This window comes from Amblyomma americanum, chromosome 11, assembly GCF_052857255.1.
Source record: "Amblyomma americanum isolate KBUSLIRL-KWMA chromosome 11, ASM5285725v1, whole genome shotgun sequence".
Lineage (NCBI taxonomy): Eukaryota > Metazoa > Arthropoda > Arachnida > Ixodida > Ixodidae > Amblyomma > Amblyomma americanum.
This window is the reverse complement of record NC_135507.1, coordinates 5,393,167-5,414,596: the sequence shown is the minus strand read 5'-3', so window position 1 is coordinate 5,414,596 and position 21,430 is coordinate 5,393,167. Positions and strand designations below refer to the sequence as shown.

At 46.1% G+C, this 21,430-nt stretch overlaps 1 protein-coding gene across 1 annotated transcript; it reads right to left on the bottom strand.

Annotated features, from left to right (window-relative positions):
• Positions 1–1,448: 1,448 nt before the first annotated feature.
• LOC144110884 (uncharacterized) lies at positions 1,449–21,052 on the bottom strand. Its single transcript, XM_077643951.1, has 7 exons — positions 20,782–21,052; positions 15,090–15,312; positions 13,830–13,992; positions 12,937–13,055; positions 12,484–12,628; positions 10,354–10,548; positions 1,449–1,529 (listed from the first exon to the last, which is right to left on the bottom strand). Exons 1-7 carry the CDS (start codon positions 21,050–21,052, stop codon positions 1,449–1,451), a joined length of 1,197 nt encoding a protein of 398 aa, XP_077500077.1.
• Between the last annotated feature and the right edge of the window lie 378 nt (positions 21,053–21,430).

Genomic DNA, 21,430 nt, shown 5'->3' with positions numbered 1-21,430 from the left:
CAAGTCCGTCAAACAGCGTCAATCCAGGAACGACACCAGGTGCTTTATGGAATGAACATTTATTTCATTGCATATAAACCCAAAATCGATACAGTAGCCGTCGCCAATGCACACTGCTAAGCTCGTTCCGCGCTAGTTATGCGTTAGTTACGGCACCACGGCTCACAGCAGTGCCTGTCGCTACCACGGACCATGCACCGTCAGCTGAAAAATGTAAATTACGAGCAGATGTCACTCGCTAGCCTTACAAAAGCGGTGCGAACAGGAGAAACGCGTAAAAGGGGCGGTATTACGAACAAGGAAAACATGCTTTTACGAACCCGGCACGCGGAACATTTATGCACCACACACAGTGCTACAGCTACCACAAGATATCTCCCAATGATTTACAAGCATTCCTCTGTTCCCCGACGTTATTCTCTGCCCCCCAGAACACTTACATTCCACGGCCAACTGTGCGTTTTATTCGACAAATGTTTGTCACCGTGACCGCAACAGCACAGACTCCAAAATATTTGCTCGGAGTGTGTTTGAGCACTGAGAACAAATGCGCGGGTGCAATTTGCATGTCTTCAGAAAAATAGAGAATTTCCAGGGCAGCCGCTCCTTGTTTTCATAATTTACTTTTTCCCTGGTCGTTTTGAAAAGCGCACTACCTTGTCACTACGCGGGTGCAATGCACATTTTCACTAGAGCAGACGACGCAGTTTTTGAGGCACAAGTTTCTAGTTATTGAGCATTTCATGCGCTACCTATTTTTCACAGCAGTCATAAAAGTTACGCGCTCATACTAACAACATGAGAACGCTCGATTTGGACACTTTTTTCGATTTTTTTTTCAAGTTGACCACATTTTACCCGATCTTAAAAAAAATCATTCGAAATAAGTTGTGCATTGTTGGGGGCCACAAAAAACATCGCGCCCAGTAAAACTCAACGCGCCACCATAGGAAACTAACCGCAAGGCAAAGCGCACAAGGTATGAGCGCGCCCTTCACTAACCGCGCACCGACCGGCACCATGGCGCGAGCAGGTAGGCGTGCCTTTCACCACTCCGCCATATTGCCCCAGCCGGCGCGCTCAGCGAAACTGCTCGAAATGCAGCGTATATTGGCAAAAGCTACGTTTCTCACCTTGCCGCTGTCAGTAAGAGCAAGACGGACCGCGCCATGACTGCCGGCAGGCCACGAACCATGCGCGCCTCTTCACGAACTGCGTAATTCAAGGCACCGGACGGCGTGGCCAGCGTAAACTGCTTGAAATGCAGAGTGGTTGGGCAAAAAAGCATTCCTCACCTTGCCGTCGTCAGAAATCGTGCGTCGACGACCAAGACAGACGCGAAAACGCGGAACCTGCGCGCTAACAAAGATGCCGCACGCTCGCAGCGCAGCCCCGCAGGCAACGGCCTACAGGTTTCGCTTTGCCCCATGCCTTATCGCGATATCGCCTCAGTCACGGGACAGCAAGATGGCCACTCGCGCCGGCGGATGCAGCTGCTGCTGCTCGATGGTTTTCGACTCTACCTTGTGCTGTGGCGATGCGAAGTGTGGTGTTTTCAGTGTGCATTAGTTATTCTGAAACCATGGGAGTCGCCTACCTATGTGAAGAACATTATGCGACGCGCATGGACCACGTTAGGCGAATTGCTTGTGAAGCTGGCGGTGATGTGGCTACTCCGACGGCATTGACGAAGATACTCAGCGTGTGTGGCGACCGTACGAGTTATGTGCCAAAAACGGAGCAGTATGTTCACTGTGCGGGATCATCGTGTAGTTTGTGCCTGAAGTGCAGCACGTTGTGACAAGTATTGCTTACGGATTCGACCACCTGGGAACATGAGCAGCCGGTGCACGACAACGTGGTCTGCCTAAAACGTAAGAAATCCTCTGTCTGATTTCACGGGAGTTCTGCATGTTCTAAAGGGTGCCGGCAAGAATGGTGCTGCAAGGTATTGCAACATTCGGTTCTGGATAAAGCATTAAATGTGGTGCTTGCAGTGCAGTCCGCCTAGTATTGCATTGGCAGTCTGCAGCTGTCACGAAACAATGCCTGCATTTCGTAGTGTAAAAATTCATGTTTCTCGTGCGTTTGAGCATAGAAAACATGAATTTAAGGTAAACTTTCTGCTCAACTTATTTCGGTACTGCTAATCGCATAGCTTTACTTATCCTACCATAAGTTGTTCTCTTAGTAAGGCCGACAGCTGGAGATGAAAGGAAGATTTCATTCGAGCCGTGCGCCCGAATTTGCAGAAATAATAGCACCGAAGCTTTGGAAAGTGATTTTCGCACTGGCCGAAAGGGCCAAGTTTGAGTGCACCTTTATTTGTGCTCACAGAAAAGTCTGGGACTCAGGCTATTAAAACAGCATTCTCAACTTCCTAATTAGCACCCAACAAAAAACTGCTAGGATAAGATATTAGTTGATGAAAACAGATTACGCGTATTTCTTGCATTTTCAAGTGTTTGCATCGTTGCAGTTCGTATTTTCTGTTGTCTTGCGATGGTCATTTGTGTGTTATGTTGCAGAAGAACTTGAGTTTGTTAGTTGTTATGTTTATTCGATATGCACTAAAGTACTTTACAAGCAATATGCTGTGCCTCCCCGACGTCATTCATCTAAGGGTCATAACGCTGCAGCTTGATAGAATACGTCGAAGTGAACTGCTACCTCAAAGTGTCGCAAGGTGTTCATACATCAATCAAAGCCGAAGAAAGCGGCGAAGCCATTTGCTGGAAGTCGTCTTAAAGCTTTAGTGACTTGACTGACACGATTGAAACCTAACCGCTTAGTTATCAGACGAGATTTCAACATTCCTGAAACATACTGGCCCTCGGAAACTGTTTCAGGGGTTCCACTACTACTACATTAGTCAAAGAAATGTAATTCATTGAGTATATCCCAATTAGGCCTGCAGCCAACACGTGGTAATAATGCATTGGATTCATTTTGATGAATCACCCTTCGAGAGCTCCGTCTGCCCTCATGTCGCCTGCTATCAGTGATTGCAGTTGGATTTTGGTGGAAATGAACTGCCCCTATATTAATCTTGACGATTGTGGCGATCGGCGCATTTACAGTTCTCGATTAGCAGGTGCATCAGCAGTTGCCCGATTAGCAGGTGCATTAGATTTCTATAATGATGTATTGAGACGTTATCTGCACCACTCAGCGCACAAGAATTGTGGTGTGCACTGAAAGACAATCCCTAGCATTTTGGAGAACTACATATGCCTTCAAGTGTGATGAGAAAAAGCCGCAGCATAGGCAAATAATGGTTTACAAAAGTGATGCGGAGAATAGCTGAAAAAGGACCGCAGGTATATGCACGCTTAAAAAAAAATCTATCGCAAAAAGGCAGGAATAAGTTAAAGAAAGCTAGAAAAAGTTGTGAACGTTTCGGTTAAAACGGTCAAATTCCGCGTACTTTCAGTCGGTCGAGGTGCGCATGGAAGATCGCCTTGAAGAATTTAGGCAGTAGAATAAAAGAAGCAGGAAGGATGAGTGTTCTTCCCACCGCCTGAACGTAAAGAATTATCAGTCACGATAATCTGGAAAAGGCAAAGTGCTTTAACGCGTTTTTTTTTATCTCAGTGTTTTCTCCTGCTGGAAGCAATAGCCTTATCAATTTTCCGCCCGATACTAGGCAGTATGAAACCCATGGTGAACGGCGTGTTTGACCGCCGAGGAATTTCGTCGCTCTTGCTATAGTTTAAGCATGTTTCACTGAACCTGACGGTTTGCCTACAGTTCTATTCCCGTCTTGTTGTTTTTTTGCCAAGGTGTCCGCAGATTCTTTCCACTAGGTCATTAGAGGGCAGCTCTTTACCTGAGGATTGGAAACGTGCGAATATTGTGTGTGTATATATATTCTGCGTATATATATATATATATATATGTGTGTGTGTGTGTGTGTGTGTGTGTGTGTGTGTGTGTGTGTGTGTGTGTGTGTGTGTGTGTGTGTGTGTGTGTGTGTGTGTGTGTGTGTGTGTGTGTGTGTGTGTGTGTGTGTGTGTGTGTGTGTGTGTGTGTGCGCGCGTGCGTGCGTGCATGTGTGTGTGTGTGTGTGTGTGTGTGTGTTTGTGTGTTTGTGTTTGTCTTTAAGTAGTGTTATATTTAAGTTTTAGACCATGTGTTTTATACTAATCATATGAGTCATGCTAGTGTACACTCGTTATTAAACAACCATCAACGTGGTTTCCGTAGAAACCACTCGCATGTCACCCAGCTTACCGAATTGATGCATTACTTAGCAAGCACACTGCGTTAGGGATGTTCTATTGATCATATGTTCTTATACTTTTGAAATGCTTTTGACATTCTCAAATTCGTTAATGAAAAAGTTATCCTCCTGCAACACAAATCATAAATTGATTAGTTGGATAAAAGAATAATTAAGCATTAGGTGTCAGAGTGTTATTATTAACTTGCAACAGTCACACGTCGGTGATGCAAACTCAGGGGTGCCTTAGGAACCCGTCTGGGGCCCATTAATGTTTATAATTCACATGAATAACTTTTTTTAACTGATATTTCATGATGTATGCGTCTTTTCGCGAAAGAATGTGTGTTATACGGAGTTATTAACAGTCAACGTAACTGCAGAGCGTTCCAGCAATTACCAGTCGCCCGATATTGTATGAAGGCATTAAAGGCCTAAATGCTTCTTACTCTGGTAACAATATGAGGAGAGCCGCCACGGTGCCTCAGTGGTTATTGCGCTCGGCTGCTGACCCGAAAGACGCGGGTTCCATCCCGGCCACGGCGGTCGAATTCCGATCGAGGCGAAATTCTAGAGGCTCGCGTAGTATGCGATGCCAGTGCACGTTAATGTATTCCCAGGCGGTCGCAATATCTGGAGCCCTTCACTACAGCGTCGCCCATAACCTTAGTCTGTTTGGGACGTTAAAACCGCATAAACCAAATATATATCGGGAGACTGGACAGATAGGCGGAGCTGCAATATATGTTTTTTCAAGAACTCGCGTCCCGGGAACTTTTGCCCCCCACAGTCCATGCCCACCCATGAGTGTTCTTCATTCCACTTATGCCGACTTAATCCAATTAATTTAAGAGCGCATTTAGGGCACCGTCAATATTAGGAAGATTGTATCGTGTTAAGCAGGCGATCTTCGAACAACATGGATAAGGTGGATAAGTGGAGGAATTGCTAGACGACTTGACAGATACTCTGAATCCAATATATTTATTCTATGTTTTTTATGGGCAATCAGCCTGAATGCATTTTCTACACTAATAGGTCACCCAGCCTTTAGTGAGTGCATGGTCATCGCAACATTTAACGCGACAACGTTAAAGGTCCCTTTCTCCAGAAAATCCGGCGTTGGCGTTGTGAGCGAAACATCACGGGCATGACACTGGCAGGTGCTGCCCAGACAGCAAACTAGGAGTCAGGTGGGCTACCTAGGTCACGTGGCCTTGAGGCGGAATCACAAACTGCCCCACGGAGAGTCAGCCGACTGGACACCCTGGCAGTGGCAGTTAAATTAACCATTGGTCGCTCGGTAAATGCAACCTTGGCCGCACAAGGTCAACCGCTAGGAGCGTCTGCCATCGCAGGCTTGTGGCGCATCGCTTAACCGCTGCACCACAGCGCCAGGAGAGGTATGATAACTGCTTTAGGGATCTATGAATGTAATGCGAAGAACGACCTTCTGCATATATGAGAATTAACTGACTACGCAATCCCTTCACATCCATAATGTGGAGCTGAAGTGTGTCCCCTCCGAATTTTTTTCTCAGCTCTTCTTTCGTACCCGTGTCCCGAAATCTTTGTCAACCGGAAGTCCCACGATCGCGGTGAATTTTTTGTCTTCGCGTTCATCTCCTCTATACGTCGCATGCACGTATACGTACGCGAGTAGCACGTTCCCGAGAAGTTTCCAACTTTCTTGTCTGCCCAAATATTCAGCAAATCTCGGGCTCTGCCGAAACGTTGGAGAAAATCCCAGGCGGCCCCTTTGTAGGGGCCGCAGTTCTTGGCCGCGCCGTCGTAGTTTGCGTCGTAGACCGCGAGCCCGACCAGAAGGTCCGTGTTGTTTTCCCAGGTAATGCATATCTGCGTCAGGAAGCGGCAGAGTGTCATTGTTTTACCATAAAATCGCGAAGCATTGTAGAAAAAAAAAAGACCGGAATAATACAACATAATGCCAAATAAAAAAGGATTATTAATGTTAGGTGATATCATAATACTTTTTCCCGTGTCTCATGAGTAATTACATATGGTTTTAAATTCGATAGCCTTACAGTTCACGTTAGGAGTAAAATCCGCCGTCCGATGTCACGAAAATCACTGACTGGTGCAGAGGGGTCACGCGAACTTGTGACGTCGTTCCAACTTGCGCTTATGGACCACCCTGATTGGTCGAGAGAGTTCCGTGACCTTGTTACGCCATCACAACATGATCGCCGTGCACTGGTTTGTGCGAAACGTGCCCACCGTTGCAGGCGGAAATTAACGAGTGGTCTAGAGAGACCGCGTGACTTTGTGACGTCATCCCAGCCTGCCCTCCAGATTGTGAGCAACCTAATTTTTCGATAGCAGCTTAGCGTTAGAGTTCCTATTGGAGGATATTTTCATCATCATCGGATTGAATAAGCCCACTGCAGGGCAAAAACCTCTCTCACGGCTTTCCCATTGACCCTTCTCTGTGCCAGCTGCGCCCACCGTAAGTCCGCAAACTTCTTAATTACATCCGCCCACCTAACTTTCTGCCGCCCTCTGTTACGCTTGCCTTCTCTCGGAATCCACTCCATTACCCTTAAGGACCAGCGGTTATCTTGCCTTCGCATTACGTGCCCTGCCCAAGCTCATCTATTCACCCGCGTTTGCCTGCCCGCTTCCGGTATCTTTCCGCCCGGTGTTAAGGATATCAAGATAAGAAAAAAATCGCTCAAAATTTGATATATGCAAATGTCGGCCCCGTGACAGCACAGCGTATACTTGCCACCGCAGCTAGAAGTTCTAATATGGCGGTTGATGGGCAAAGAAGCTGGTGCAAAACACAAAGAAGTTGAACAGAAGTTGAGACAAATGTGAAATCTGATGCTATCGCATTCCACCCCCATGATTAACCGACTGGCCCAAACAAGTATTACTTCAAGATGGCTTAAGCCTCCCCACAGTTTTTATCCTCCTTACGTGATGGTCTCTGGACCTCGAAGGGTATAATCAATGATAATTGTTATATATCAAGATCTTATAGGTATATATTACCTGCGCCAGTATTGACAACACGTCGCATCCGTGCGAATTGCGAGTAATCGAGAAGCATCATAAAATGCTAAGAGGTAGGTTAACAGGTAGGGTTTGGGATGGAATATTGTATCAAGCAAACAATTCGGAAAAAGATATGACAAGATGCCAGTTGAAATTTGGTAAGTAGGCTTTGAAATTTTCGGAAGCGACTGGCCACTTATCGAACTCCGCTTACAGCGGAACCACTGTAACCGGAATATGTGCACGACGCAGCTAATAGTGTGAAAGGTTAGTGTTTTACTACACACCATACTTTATCAAAGGTCTTCTATATGTAGCCACCGCGGTGGCTGAGTGGTTATGGCACTCGGCTGCCGGCCTGAAAGACGCGGGTTCGATCCCGGCCGCGGCGGTCGAAATTCGATGGAGGCGAAATTTTAGAGGCCCGTGTACTGTGCGATGTCAGTGCACGTTAAAGAACCCCAGGTGGTCGAAATTTCCGGAACCGTTCACTACGGCGTCTCTCATAGCCTGAGTTGCTTTGGGACGTTAAACACCTATAAACCAAACCAACACCAATCTTCTAGATGCGGCAATATCCATGAAGTATTGAAAGGTCAGGGAACGATAGGAACTCACAACGATGAGATTCCGTGAATATGTGCTCGTTCAAGGAAGTATCGCTCTTAAGTCCTTGTGATGGCTCCCGTCATTTGTGTTAAACAATAAATCTCGCGGGACAGTTATCAATATGCTCGTTAGTGCTCCTCATATGCTTCCGCAAGGAGCATAGTTGTGTGACTGTTTTACACGCGCCCCTCGTAACGCTATTTTGCGGTGCAGTGTTAACATGATCCCGATGAAGTCAAATTTTCCAGATAGCTGCGGCACAGGAGACTTCACAGACGCAACACTGCTGCTCGCATGCGTCTGTCCTCCTGAGGTGCCAGTGGCAGGCACCTTGCGCTGTCTGCCCGTCTCCTCTCGTACTGGCGCTGTCAGTAGCTGAGGCGCCGATTCTGGCGGCGAGAGGCACGCATTAGCCCGGTAGCGACGATAGTAGACACTATGGTAAATAGAGAGTTATAGCACAGTGCGAGTGCTACCGTAATTCTCTTCCGCGGGGCACCACGGTGTACGCGCTCATTGGTCCCGACGCGACAAGCGCGCACGCAGCTGGCGGGCACGTGGCGCCATCTGGCGCCCCCAGGGCTTACTGCGCACGCGCAGTGGCATCTCGCGGAGGAGGATCATGGTAGCGTATCGCGCTATGCTATAACCAGAGGAGGCTATGCTATAACTCTCTAATGTCCCTAGCATAACGTGCACACTGCTACCGCTACCGCGGAGCACATTGGACACAACAGTATTACAGGAGGCGAGGACGGCACCGAAATGCACTTTTTACTTTGATATAGCGGCTGACGCTTTCCGCGTTGACGTGAATTCATGGCGACCGGGTTCATGACATCGTGCAGCAGAACACTGGGCAAATTACCGAAGATTTCAGGGCGATTCATCCCACGATCGCCGTGTCCCGTTACAACAAAACCAGTTGTTGTTGGCGTCGTGGTACAAAAGATTGGAGAGCCGTGGAGATGGCAAGAATTAGAGAAGGAAAATGCGAGTTTGCTTCGGAGCCGTCTAAGTGAAGACATCTCACCTTTGTTCTGAAGGATTCCGCGTTGTCAAGAGTCACCGTAAAACCATGATTCTTATCGAATGCGAATACAGTGCTGTCATACGCAGCGTAGTAAAATGTCGACTTGTATGTGAGGGAACTGTTGTCGCAGACCTGGGAAAAAGCAGAGATTCTATTGGAGGGAAGCAAGTGGGCGCGAGGAAAAGGATATATCTGAGGGGAGTTCTTATATGGGCGCATTTCAGCGTAAGCTCTAAAGGGAGTCATCTTTCTGTAAGGAGTTGAACGGGTGATGACGTTAGCGGTAAAAGTAAGGTGTTAATGACGCGATTGAGCGAGCCACACAAGTCATTGAAAATTAATTGGTCACATGGTAGTAGTAAGTCACACGACCTGTTATTCTGAGCAGCCGGTTTTAGAACTAATTATATTGTCATAGTTCATGCTCACGTGATCAAGACGTGATTTCATGCAAGTCACGTTATCTCCGCACAACGAGCCATTTAAAAATAGGGGTCACATGATAAATATCTTCAGTCACCAAGGCTCTTACTGCGACTAACGTGTCACTTGACCAAAGGGTGATAAGTGTTGATGATCACTGGATGATGTCATTTTGTGTGAAAAAATGGAAGCTACGGAGAGATAGCTAAATTAAGTTTTTTTTTTTAGAATTCGAAATGCGAAGCTCTGTTATTTTGAAACATGGCTGTTCGCTACGGCAATATTGCGGAGGCTAGCAGATGGGAGCGGAGCCGAGCAGCCGCAAATAAAAAATGTCCTCGATCATCGTCATTTTCCAGAAGCGCTGGAGTGCACTGCTTGTTCAAGCTTGAAACTTCTTTTTTGGAGAGCTATGCGCGCGTTTTTGTCGTGTACTTCCAACGACCTGTTTTTGGAGCACCATTCCGACCTGTGATACTATGTCTATGCGTTTTTCTTACTGCGTCTGCTGCACATATTTTGATCCAAGGTACTCTCCCGGTTATAAGGCACCTCCACAGTGTTGCAACCTTTAAAAAGTTTAGCTTGATGCCCACGGATGTCGCCACAACCGGCGAACTTTCGTGATCTGGCTCTATCAAACCGCAGATTTTCATGAAGACTTTATCTACCGAAATGAAAAAAAACGTTTTCCGTGCTTTTCACAGTTGAGGCCGTAACTCTTTTTTATGGTCCATCAGGGCCAACTATGGAGGGTCACAGTGGAAGCATGCTGGTAAAAAGCGTTCCACTGATGTAGACTTCTCTGGCCTCCCTTATGTTTTTGTCGAAATTTTTATTTTACCTCCATTCCACTCTTTGCTCGGAACTTTCGTTCAGGGTATGCCACACTGCCTCAGTGCACTATATTTCGTATATTTTTAACCTTTCTCCATGGTGCAGTAAATTCACCGTACTTAACGTGAAACGCTCAAGATCACTGCAATTATTTTCGCTGAAATAGATGCTACAAGCATTTCGTATACGCAGCGAGCAAAAAGAGACTTGCCTCTTGCACAAACGCTTTCTGGGAGTAAACTCCTGTTTTGCAAAGGTTCCCTGGGCGGAACTTTCCTGCCTTGTCGAAATGAATATCCGGGTACTTTGGCTGGTACCAACGCCCTGCCATGGTGAATGACAGAGCGTACATGGTGTCGATGCCGTGCGTCTTTTGCAGATGCCTCACCGCTGCCATAGAATCCTGCTGTGAAAGCAAAGGATTGAATAAGCAGCACTATTTATTTGCTTAAAAAAGTACTTTATGGATTTTGGAACAAGTGAACTCCGCTGAACTGTTTCCCTTCCGGTAAAAGTGGCGCCTTCGAGAAAAGGAATGTACCGATGTAAAAGAATCCTATCGACGCAGGAACCAGAATGTCGAATAGAAGGGGTAAAATTACAGCGCAACCCTACTGAAAATTGTGTACAGGTTTGAACGGGTCAGCAAATAGGATTATGGCACATTTGGTTTGGCTTTATAGGATGGACGTCCTAAAGCGGCTCAGTCTATGAGGGACGCCGTAGTGGAGGGCTCCGGATAATTTCGACCACATGGGGTTCTTAACGGGCACTAACAATGCAAAGTACACGGAATTTTCACATTTTTCCTCCATCGAACTGCTATCGTAGTGGGCGGGTTCGAACCCACGACTTGCATGCACTGTGATGTAAGTGCACGGTAATTAACCACGGGTAATGGTAGTTATACAGAGCCCTCCAATAAGGAGTCACTCAAAGGCTGAATCGCTTTGGAAGCTTCATCCTATAATGTTAAACGAAATGTGCCATAATCCTTTTTGTCTCCTATTCAAACATGTACATATTTTTCAATAGGGAAACCTTCCCAAGCCGCTGGCAGTTCTGGCAATGTTCAGAGAGAAGGGCAACCACATATTCTAGACAGTTTCAGCTTTTCTTCTGATGAACAGCAAAAACGTGTCTGGTGTAAACCTATGAAAGGGTGCGCGTTGAAGAAAGCTTTTCCGATCATTAATTAGCTTATTTGAAAGTAAAAACGGTGTAAGATGTCCTCCAGAACACAGCCTTTTAGGGAATGTGTATACTCTTTGCAACGAAGGCATATTCCCACCTAAAGCATAGTAACCTTATAGAGTTAGCAATGGAAGAATCCAGGAAGGATTCGGACCTCCAGAGGACGTGATGTTAGCAAGCAGAGTTCATTGAAACGTAGGTTAAAATCTTCGAAAATGCTAGAACATCGCAAGTTTTGAAGACAGAATTTGTTTCCGTTGCCAAGCATAAGTATTCCGTATTTTACTGATGGAAATCTACCCCAGGGCTTGTGCAGAATACCCTTCCCCTAAAAGAGTATACGCTAAAGGACAGCTTAATGCCCTTTTGCTGCCCATATCGGCTAATTCATGTTTAGACTGAATACCTTCAGAACAATCAGGGCTGCAGTATATCATAATAATATCTGGGATTCCCAGTTAATCAAAGATCATATGTCACAGGGACAAGTTAGCCAAAGAGCGTCACGGTCAATCTTTTTGCTTGACACGAGGTAAATAAGTGAAGGTGAAGAGGGACTACACACAGAAACTGGTACACAGGGCTAGCGATCCAATAACTATTTTATACAAGATGTAAAGAATAAATGGGCAAGTACTTGCCCAGACACCTCATTCCGCACCCCTGCTTCCGCTAGCATGAGTAGTTGAAGCTCACAGATGGAGCACGCAGACAAGGAATAACACGAGATAGGCGCTATTTGCAACTGTTTATTGATTTCAGGACCGGCTTACTGTGTAGCCAAAAGGAAGGCGTGGTGGAAGGGGAGACAAAAACAATACAACAGAGAGGTAAATGACGCGCGCGAGGACAAGGATACTACATCGGAGGGTACAAAAGTTAATCAACTGTTTTGAAAATTATCTAGAAACACACTTTCATCCTCGTGAATGACAAGTGATGGAGCGCTAACACAGGAATTCCCGCTTCCGCTAAGAAGCCTGAAACACTGGGCACGGGTAAGCGACCAGTCATGCCCTCACAAGCGACGGACACTCTGATTGTTAGAAGTTAAAGGCTTCGCCTGAGGACTAAAAGGACAGAACACGACTAAACCTTGAAGAGATATCTCCTGTTCTCTTTTAGTGCGTAGTGATCTAGAACTCACCAGGGTATGCACGTAGCTCGCGTTTTCATATTTCCTGCCCTTAGTAGCCTTTAAGGTTGGTCCTAGTATGAAGCAGTCAGTGATGTTGTTGTCGCGGTGAGATAAGTGTCCCAGAATCACCAGTCCTCCCGGAATGAATGTGGTCCTGCAAGTACGTTATTAATATTGAATACCAAACAGCAGGAAAGCTTTCGCTAGCCGCTCCTTATGACCCACTACATGCAAATATAGGCAGAGATACAGACACAAGTATATTGGCGGCAACACAAACTCCAGAGAGAATTTGGAAACACGCCAGACAAAACTGTTTGAAATATGCACGGGCGTTTAAGGCATGTTTGCCTGTAAAATAACATGTGCTGAGAAATAATAAACGAAACAACACCGAGACGACGGTCATCTGTGCCGACGCACTGCTTGGAACCAGATGAAATCGAAACATTGAACGCTCACTTTATGTATTCCGCCACTTGATCACAGGTCGTTTGAGGCCGGCAGTAAAGTCCGATGACCATGCTGGAAGCATTCGTGCTTTCCGCAACCGCGATCTCTTCCAGCTCCTGCGAGACGTTCTGTTATAATCGCGAAGCACTGCAGTGCAGTTGGCCACAACGGAGACGCACACCAGCAACACCCAAGAGCAAGCAGCATGTTTTCGTAGCCTGACACAGTGATTTTTGAATTCCGTACAACCTTAACATTCCCAAGCTACAGAGTAGAGCTCTCCCATGCGTAAAATGAAGATTGATCTTAAGGCCAAGAACTCAGTTGTGATAAACCGATATCAAAACTTGTATGTTTCCTGTCCGCCTTCTACACTGCAACGAAGACTACAGCTGCGTGTCAGTATGAGGGTGGTGCTGTTGAGGCTATTCGAGAATGGCGGCTACTATTGACGTCTGCGTCATTTAGTTCAAATAATTTCCGGGAGGAAGGGAAACATTCGACGTAAGCTTAAAATTATACGACACTAAACAGTGGAAAAAGACGCGAGTAAAACATGTATATTTAAACATGCAAACCCTGCACACTGCAGACGCGCACAAGAAAGCCACCAGAAGAAAATTCAGAGTGCGGAGTACCTCTGCACTCTCCCATTGCATAAATACCCCACAAAGCAACTACTGCTCTGGACGCATGCATCTTTGTTTTGCTTGTCGCAATTCTTACTGTACAAGCCTGTACAAAATCAAGTGGTCATGAAAAAAAAACGAAGACGGGACAAAAACACCTTAAAATTAATTCATTCGGCTGAAATATTTAAGAGTGGATCTTTTTCGAACTAAAAATCCGTACTATTAGATTCATTGCTTAAGCGCACAGATTCGTCGGTTCAGACAGCGAACCTTGAGTACAGTGAGGGCCGACTTGACCACCGCTGGGTTGCTCTTCACGATTAGCTCGTGGATGTTGAGAAAGCCCCAGCCGTAGATGTTGTGCTGCCAGTGGTCCTTGTAGTGCTTCTTGCCATCGACCGACCGGATCTCGTTGGTGAAACCATCGACTGCCCTGCGTGGAGTGAGACGGGAATATTTACATTGCGACGGAGCTGACTAGAGCCATTTATCGAATGACTCTTGCGGCATCACCCAGCCTTGACCTACCTTTGCAGCGGCCCGAAAGCAGAAAAGCTAGCTCAGCGCAGCAATACTGCAGTAACAGAAATCAAAAGCGCACAAAGAGGTAAAGAAATAAATTGGTGGTAATGACAGTCTAGCTGAGGTCAAGAAGAGAGAGAGCAAGAAAGGACAGGGCATAGTGTGCGAAGATGAGACCACCGTTGGCACTTTGGTAAATGTAGTGAACTCGGAGAAGGTAAACGCATTCGAAGCGACAGAGATTAAGGAGGACAGATGAAGTGGAAAGGTTTGCGAAGACAGTTTGGAAGCAGGTAGTGCAGGTAAGGATAAAACGCAGCTAGCTAGAATTCGGTTAGGAATAGGCATTGGTATTTCCTAATCGATTAGGAATTCGATTAGAATAGCCCGCCTGATACAAAGCGGGCCTGGGTTTGATCCCGATTTCTAGCTAATTTCTTATAATGAGTTACTTGTATATTCTGAAATAAACCCATTATAGAAACCTCCTTGCGAATTTTAGCTTCATTTGAACGCTCCTCAAATTCAGTAACTTCATTCGAAATTTTTGGGATTATTTCCGACTGATGCAGGACGATGAAGGGCCGTTGGCAACGAAGGGTCGCTGGATCGACACCCTAGTGAACGCGTTGTGGTGTGTATGAATTTGTCACCTGTGTTTGAGATTTGTACTGATGTTAGACTAATTAAAAACATAAAACAAATATAGATATGCTAATTAGTCTTAGAAATTGCGCAGAATGAAAAGACAGTGTAACGAAAGAAAAAATAAAGAGAAAGCAGGAGAAGGCGCCATCCACTTTACATTTAAGGCGGAGCTAAAGTGTGCTCTTGATTTTTGTGTATTCCTTTGCATAAACTACCACGCGGCGTGGTGACAGAAATGGAGGCTGGCGCCCCCGCAGAAATTTTTGTCCAGAACACTAGTTCATATTTTTTTTTTCGGGAGAGCTTCATTTCTCGAGATAATAAAGGTCATCCATAAGCCGGTAGGACGGGATGGCTTACGGCGCGTGCACAGAGAACCCGAAGCGGACAGTGGGGCTCTGCCTGGCTGTGTCGAAGAAGGGCTTGAGGTAGTCGTTGGTGAATGTCCCCATGAAGGTGTCCTCGGGCCGTAAGTAGAGCGAATCGTAGAAGAGGTAGTTGCAGACTTCTCCCGGGGGCATCACGAGACCAACGTGAAGGTAGCTCACTGTGCACACGGTGGTGAAGCGATGCAGACCCGGCCCTGTTGCGGGCAGAAGCAAGAGGGAATACACTTTGTGAGGTGCTTGGGGCATGCGTACAAAGCGGTTTAAATGATTTTGTCAGGTGAACTCGGAGCACTGTCTTCACGGCGCTGATTTCTCTCCTAACAGCATTTAACAGCCGCCCTTCGTTTAGCCTCGGCTATCCAACTTACACCGTCGGAAGCGCCTACAATACACTCCCAATTTCGCCTTGACTACACGTTGAAGGAGGTAACTCGCTGGCGTGCTGGGCCCACTTGAGCCTTCTTGAGGACGTGGTCTTTCTAACAGGTGTGTAAGGAAACTTAAACATGTTGGAAACTCCCAGCAAGCAATTGCGTAATTTAGTGTCCACCAGGAAGAACTCCGCCGCTCATGCTTTTATCATTAATCTCATTTTTGTGCGCTCGTTCTGTAATGAGGCTCTGCTGAATGGCGCGATGCGAGATGGTGTTGTCGCATTGAAGAGAACAAGGGGACTAAGTTCTGCTTCTGCTTTAGACGTTCCTTTTCTGAAACTGTTCGTCTCTCTCCTTTATCAGAGTACTGTAAGAGTGAATTACAGATGAAAATTTCTTTAATTACCCGATTTTGGAACAGATCAGCTCTCCTGACAAAGTGACTCAGTCATTTATGATAGAACACTTGATACTGTGCTCTTCCTGACTAAATGAGGCGTTTTTTGCGACATATATTTTATTGGCAATTTTGAGAATCATACATGGTGGCAAGTAATAACGTGCGTAGTAATTTGTAGCGCAGACGATATGTGCAGTTTTTTTTTTCATTCGGCTACTGATCCAGAGTACCCGGGTTCGAACCCGACCGTGGTGGCAGCGTTTCGATCAGATCCTTAGGTGGTCGAAATTATTCCGGAGCCCTCCACTATGGCACCTCTTTATTCCTATCTTCATTCACTCCCTCCTTTACCCCGTTCTCTTACGGCACTGTTCAGGTGTCCGCCGAGATGAGAGACAGATACTGCGCCCTTTCCTTTCCCCAAAATCCGATTTTCAGTTTTCATTACGACACCGGTAATATAGTCATGCTTGCTCGTCCCTACTGCTGATGCATTAATTTTTCTCCTCGTTAGGCCTAAAACACCGAGCTTTTGAAAGAGGGGCCATGTGTTTAATACCTCAATGTATATCTGTACAATTTACCAGAACGTGTTGAATGCTTTCTACACTGTTGCAACGTGCTACACAATTATCATTTTCCTGATGCTTACTTATTTATTTTCTCCTTTTCATGCATCCTGATCTAGCCTCAAAAGGAAGCCACTGCCTCTGGAATTATAATGCAGCTCTTCCTTCCAGATTTAGCTCTTACGGCTTCCTAATTCACGCAGGGATTCTCTTCTTTCCATTTAACGTGTCCATTTAGCAGTCGCCTTCCCATGAACTGCTTTTCTATGCTCACGGCAAATTCGTTTTCCCCATTGTCACCTTTGTGTACTCTGTCGTAAGCTTTCTATTCCTTTTCCTCCACCGTGTGACCTCGACGTGTCGAGGTCAGGGGTCTAGAGTTCGACACCGTAACTGTACCACATATGGTCATGCACGGCTAACGTGATTGGGTTGAAGGTCGTTCAAGATCATTCTCTGACCTACGCGATGACTGCTTTACCTATAGTGAAGGTTTCGCGTCAAAAACTGGCAAGCCCTTTCCGGCAACTTTTTGAAACTCTTGCTCCCACGTGGCTATGACGTGGTATCACATGGTCTTAGAGCACCTCCATCGGATGTCATCACGTGGTTGCACATCACCCCATCGGATATTCTTAAGGTCAAAGGTCAACTTAAGGCCAAAGGTCAACCAGAGGTCATGTGTCGAGGTCAGGTGTCTAGGTTTCGACACCATAGCTTCCCGAGTTTGATGTGATCAACAGTTATCCTTCTCGTTAGAGTTGCTTTGTAGGAGATCTGATTTGTACGAGAACTGATGGGAGATCTTAGTAGGAGATCTGATTTCAGGTAGCGTACCGCGTTCGCGAATGTAAATTTCGGAACTATTAGAATCATTCCCCGTTAATAAAAATGTTACTATGGCCGACTCAATTTATGAACCGTGTTTCTGACACCAAAGTTTTGTCATTTATTTTCGCCTCGGTAATATGGATACTCGTAGTCCAGACAATGGGCAGCGCTCAGAAATGCGGAGATATTGGGATTCTAGTATTCTCCTAGCGTTGGAGGGCCCCGAAACACTTTCTGGAGAGAGCACACGAACTCGGTCAGTCACTACATTTTTGTTGTCAGGAAACCTCCGTCAAATGTTACACTTGCACACACAGCAGAGAGCGCATAATCATGTTCGAAAAAGTTGGCAGTAACTTAACTTGGCTAACCCTGGAATTCAGCGAAAAGCAAGGACGCTTGCCAAGCGTCTGAGGCTCGTCCATGGCAGCTCCGCTACAAGCTCGCGACAGCTGTTCTATATTACACACACGCCCACGTGGATATGGCGTGGTATCACATGGTCTTAGAACACCCCCATCGGATGTCATCACGTGGCTTCACATCACAATATCAGATATTCTTAAGGTCAAAGGTCAACTGAAGGTCATAGGTCAACCAGAGGTCATGTGTAGATGTCAGGGGTGTAGGGTTCGACACCATAATTGTACCACATATGGTCATGCACGGCTAACGTGATTGGGCTGAAGGTTGTTCAGGGTCATTCACTCACCTACGTGACGACTGCTTTACCTATAGTGAAGGTTTTCGCGTCAAAAACTGGCAAGCACTTTCCGGCAACTTTTGAAACTCTTGCTCCCCTCCGTGCCGCGCATCTGCCTACGTCGGTTAAGGGATGGCTATAGATTAGGCTCTTTCAGACGTCACGCAGCTACCATGGTCCGCGGCCGGGGAACGGCGTCGCGCCAGTTGGTCAGGAACCTCCGCCCCCTGGGGAATTCATGCGGCCGTCAGCGGTGGCGCCGGCATAGGACTGTCAGCGTGCAAAAAGTGACCTGAGGAGAGGCAAAGGCCCGTAGATGCTAAAATTAAACTTTTGACTATAGATAAATCAGCGTTTAAGAAACGCCCTGAAAACTTATTCTTGGAGGATATACGTCAAGCGGCGTCTTTAACATCCCAGGCACAGCGCAAGTTTATTCAGTGCTCCGTTCAAGGGCCATCTAATACGAACAGCGATTACAAAAAAATCTGCTCTGCCCTAACCGGATGCATACTTCCCACTATTTTGAGTGCTGGACACCAGCGAAACAAAGGAAGAAAGTGTGAAAGCTGCAATGACTCCTCTGCTTTGAGCTTTCATGCTGTCCAATGTCCCGGGTTCGAAGCCGACCGCGGCGGCTGCGTTTTTATGACGGGGAAACGCCAAGGCGCCCGTGTGCTGTCTGATGTCAGTTCACGTTAAAGATCCCCAGGTGGTCGAAATTATTCCGGAGCCCTCCAATACGGCACCTATTCTTCCTTTCTTCTTTCACTCCCTCCTTTATCTCTTCCCTTACGGCGCGGTTCAGGTGTCCAACGATATATGAGACAGATACTGCGCCATTTTCCTTTCCCCCAAAACCAATTATTATTATTATTATTATTATTATTATAATATTATTATTATTATTATTATTATTATTATTATTATTATTATTATTATTATTATTATTATTATTATTATTATTATTATTCCAATGTCGCGGTGCCGATCGAGGCGCGTCAATATTAGTCGCACATCGTGAATCGCTCTGAAGGAAATTCTATGTTGTACAGCTGTAGTTTGCGTCACGTTGAAAACCGCCTCCTGCGGCTTTCAGCCGACTTATAAAATATGTACTGTATTGGTTCGTGGTATATGAGCAACAGTAAAAGCAGATACTCTATAATGCCTAGAGGCGGCGTCAAGCAATGGTAATTAAGATAATGCCAGGATAGCCCGCTTGGTACGCCCAGGTTGAGCGCTGGGCGAGTATACATGTTGAAGAGAAAAAAACAACAGTAAAAGGACGCATGAAGAGAAGGCTCACACAGAAGAGAGAGAGAGAGTTGTAAGTCCAGCGTCAGTCTGTGTGTGTCTCCTCTTGGTCCTGCATCCTTTTTCGATGCAGACCTTAAACGAGAGTGTTTTTTTTTTCTTAATACATATTTCTCATTTTTTACAATTTGATCGGACAAACCGCTTCATGGACCATTTTGCTCGGGATCCGAGGTATACATGTTAACGAAGCACGACTGTAAACCGTCCCTCACTCCTTGTATTAGTTGTTATTGGTTGTATCCCCATAGTGTTGCACGTTTCAATAGAGCCACGTTCCTTTTCCCTTTCGTCCAGGGATGTTCCCCATGAGGTGGTGTTTGATCTGTCAATACACCCTAGATATCTGTACTTTGCTACGCGCGGTATTTCGCACCCGTGGATTGATGCTGTTTCCAACGCCACCTCGTCCACATATGCCATATTCAGAACAGCGCTTAACGACCTTCTTACTGTGATTCTGATGTACCAATCCTACTTGAGCCACTTGACGGCGGAAGGCGTCACTCATGGCATGGCAAATTCTCACAGTGGCCCTCATAAATAACCAAATAGTTGGCAACCACATTGAGTTTTTGCGGCATCCTTAAGCACAAGAGAGTTAAACGAACTACACATGCACGCAGACGAAATCCTTGAAATTTTATATCTGAAACAAGTGATTCGTGCATGTTCACTTTCTTCCAACGGCTATCTAAAGGAGATGGACGCCGAGGCACAGGTTTCGAACAGTTTGTTGCTTTCTCGTGCAGCTCATTGACGAAGATAGGATGGTCCATTTGTTGGCCATTACTGTGCGAAGTCATGTACAAAAGTTTTCGAGATGTGGATTCGTAAGAAAAATTGTTTCCACATAGTGAGATAAACCAGGTCAATGAAAACAAAATACGCTTAAGCGGGCATGTGTGCTCCAGCTGCTGAAAAAAATGAAAATCGAATGGCTCGCGAGGCGAAGAGAGAATTTTTTTCGCGCGACCGCATCCCCTGAACTTTCTCCATGATTGTACTTGTATAAAATCACATTTTCTGCATTGTTCACATCCAACGTTGGTAACACATTGACCTAAACGTGCACATAGCACGTGGCTCTGAGTCGACCGTTGGGATATTAGGTTTACACAAGATGATATTGGCGCGTGCTCCAGGGGCGGTGCTATTTTCTAGCCCTGGCGGTGCTATTTTCTTGTTCACTTCAGGCTGTGGTCATGTTGTTACCGTAACTCTTGTGTCTTAACTCGCGTACATGTCTCTACAAGAATTACAGGGCTGAATACAAACACCGCGGCGTTTCGTGTGTACGCTGTCCAGCCCACACCTAATGCCATTGTGCTTGAATGAAGATAGGGCTTCTTTTCCTCTTTCTTGCTGGCCAAAATGTGGCTCAGCGTATCTTCCACCTTACGACGTGTTGTGCAATTCCTGCCGTATAAAGCATTTGAGTGAAGAAAATGTAGGAGGCCAGTTCTCACGCTTTGGAGTAGTCATTTCAGCCGATGTGGTGGTCTCTGGCATAGTTTCTGACGAGGGTGCTGTCTCCGCCTCAGTCGTGGTCATAGGCTCCGTCGCATCCGTAGACATTGCCGAAGTCACTGTAGTTGTCTCTTCCGTGGAAGATGCCTTCGTATCCGCAGACGTGACCGCAGTCAGAGACATTGTCTCTTCCGAGGAGGATACCGTCGCTGTTTGTTGGCTAGTGCCAGGAGGAGACTGCGTTTCTGGTGGCTGGATGGAAGGTGCCATCGACGTCTCAGAGGTGGCCTGAAATTAGCGCAAAACAGAGGACACTAGTCGTTGTGCTACTACATAAACGTGAAGATTATACATGAAATTGGCACCATGTTCCCCAAAATGTGTGACATTTTGAAACGGTGCAACATGGCAGGCGCTCTTGTCGACCTGAATATGTCCGAAGGCGGACCCTCCGAAAACACTTCAACCGAGAAAATCCCGCCTAGAGTTCCTATCAAGTAAACTGAAAACTGAATTAGAATAATGGAGCAACGGCTTATTAGCGTCCACCCCAGTGCAGCCATATTTCCCCCAAGGAAAAAGATGAAGCATTTACTGGAACTTAGCAATTAAAGAAAAATTCATCCTGGTTCAGAGATTGAAGTCAGG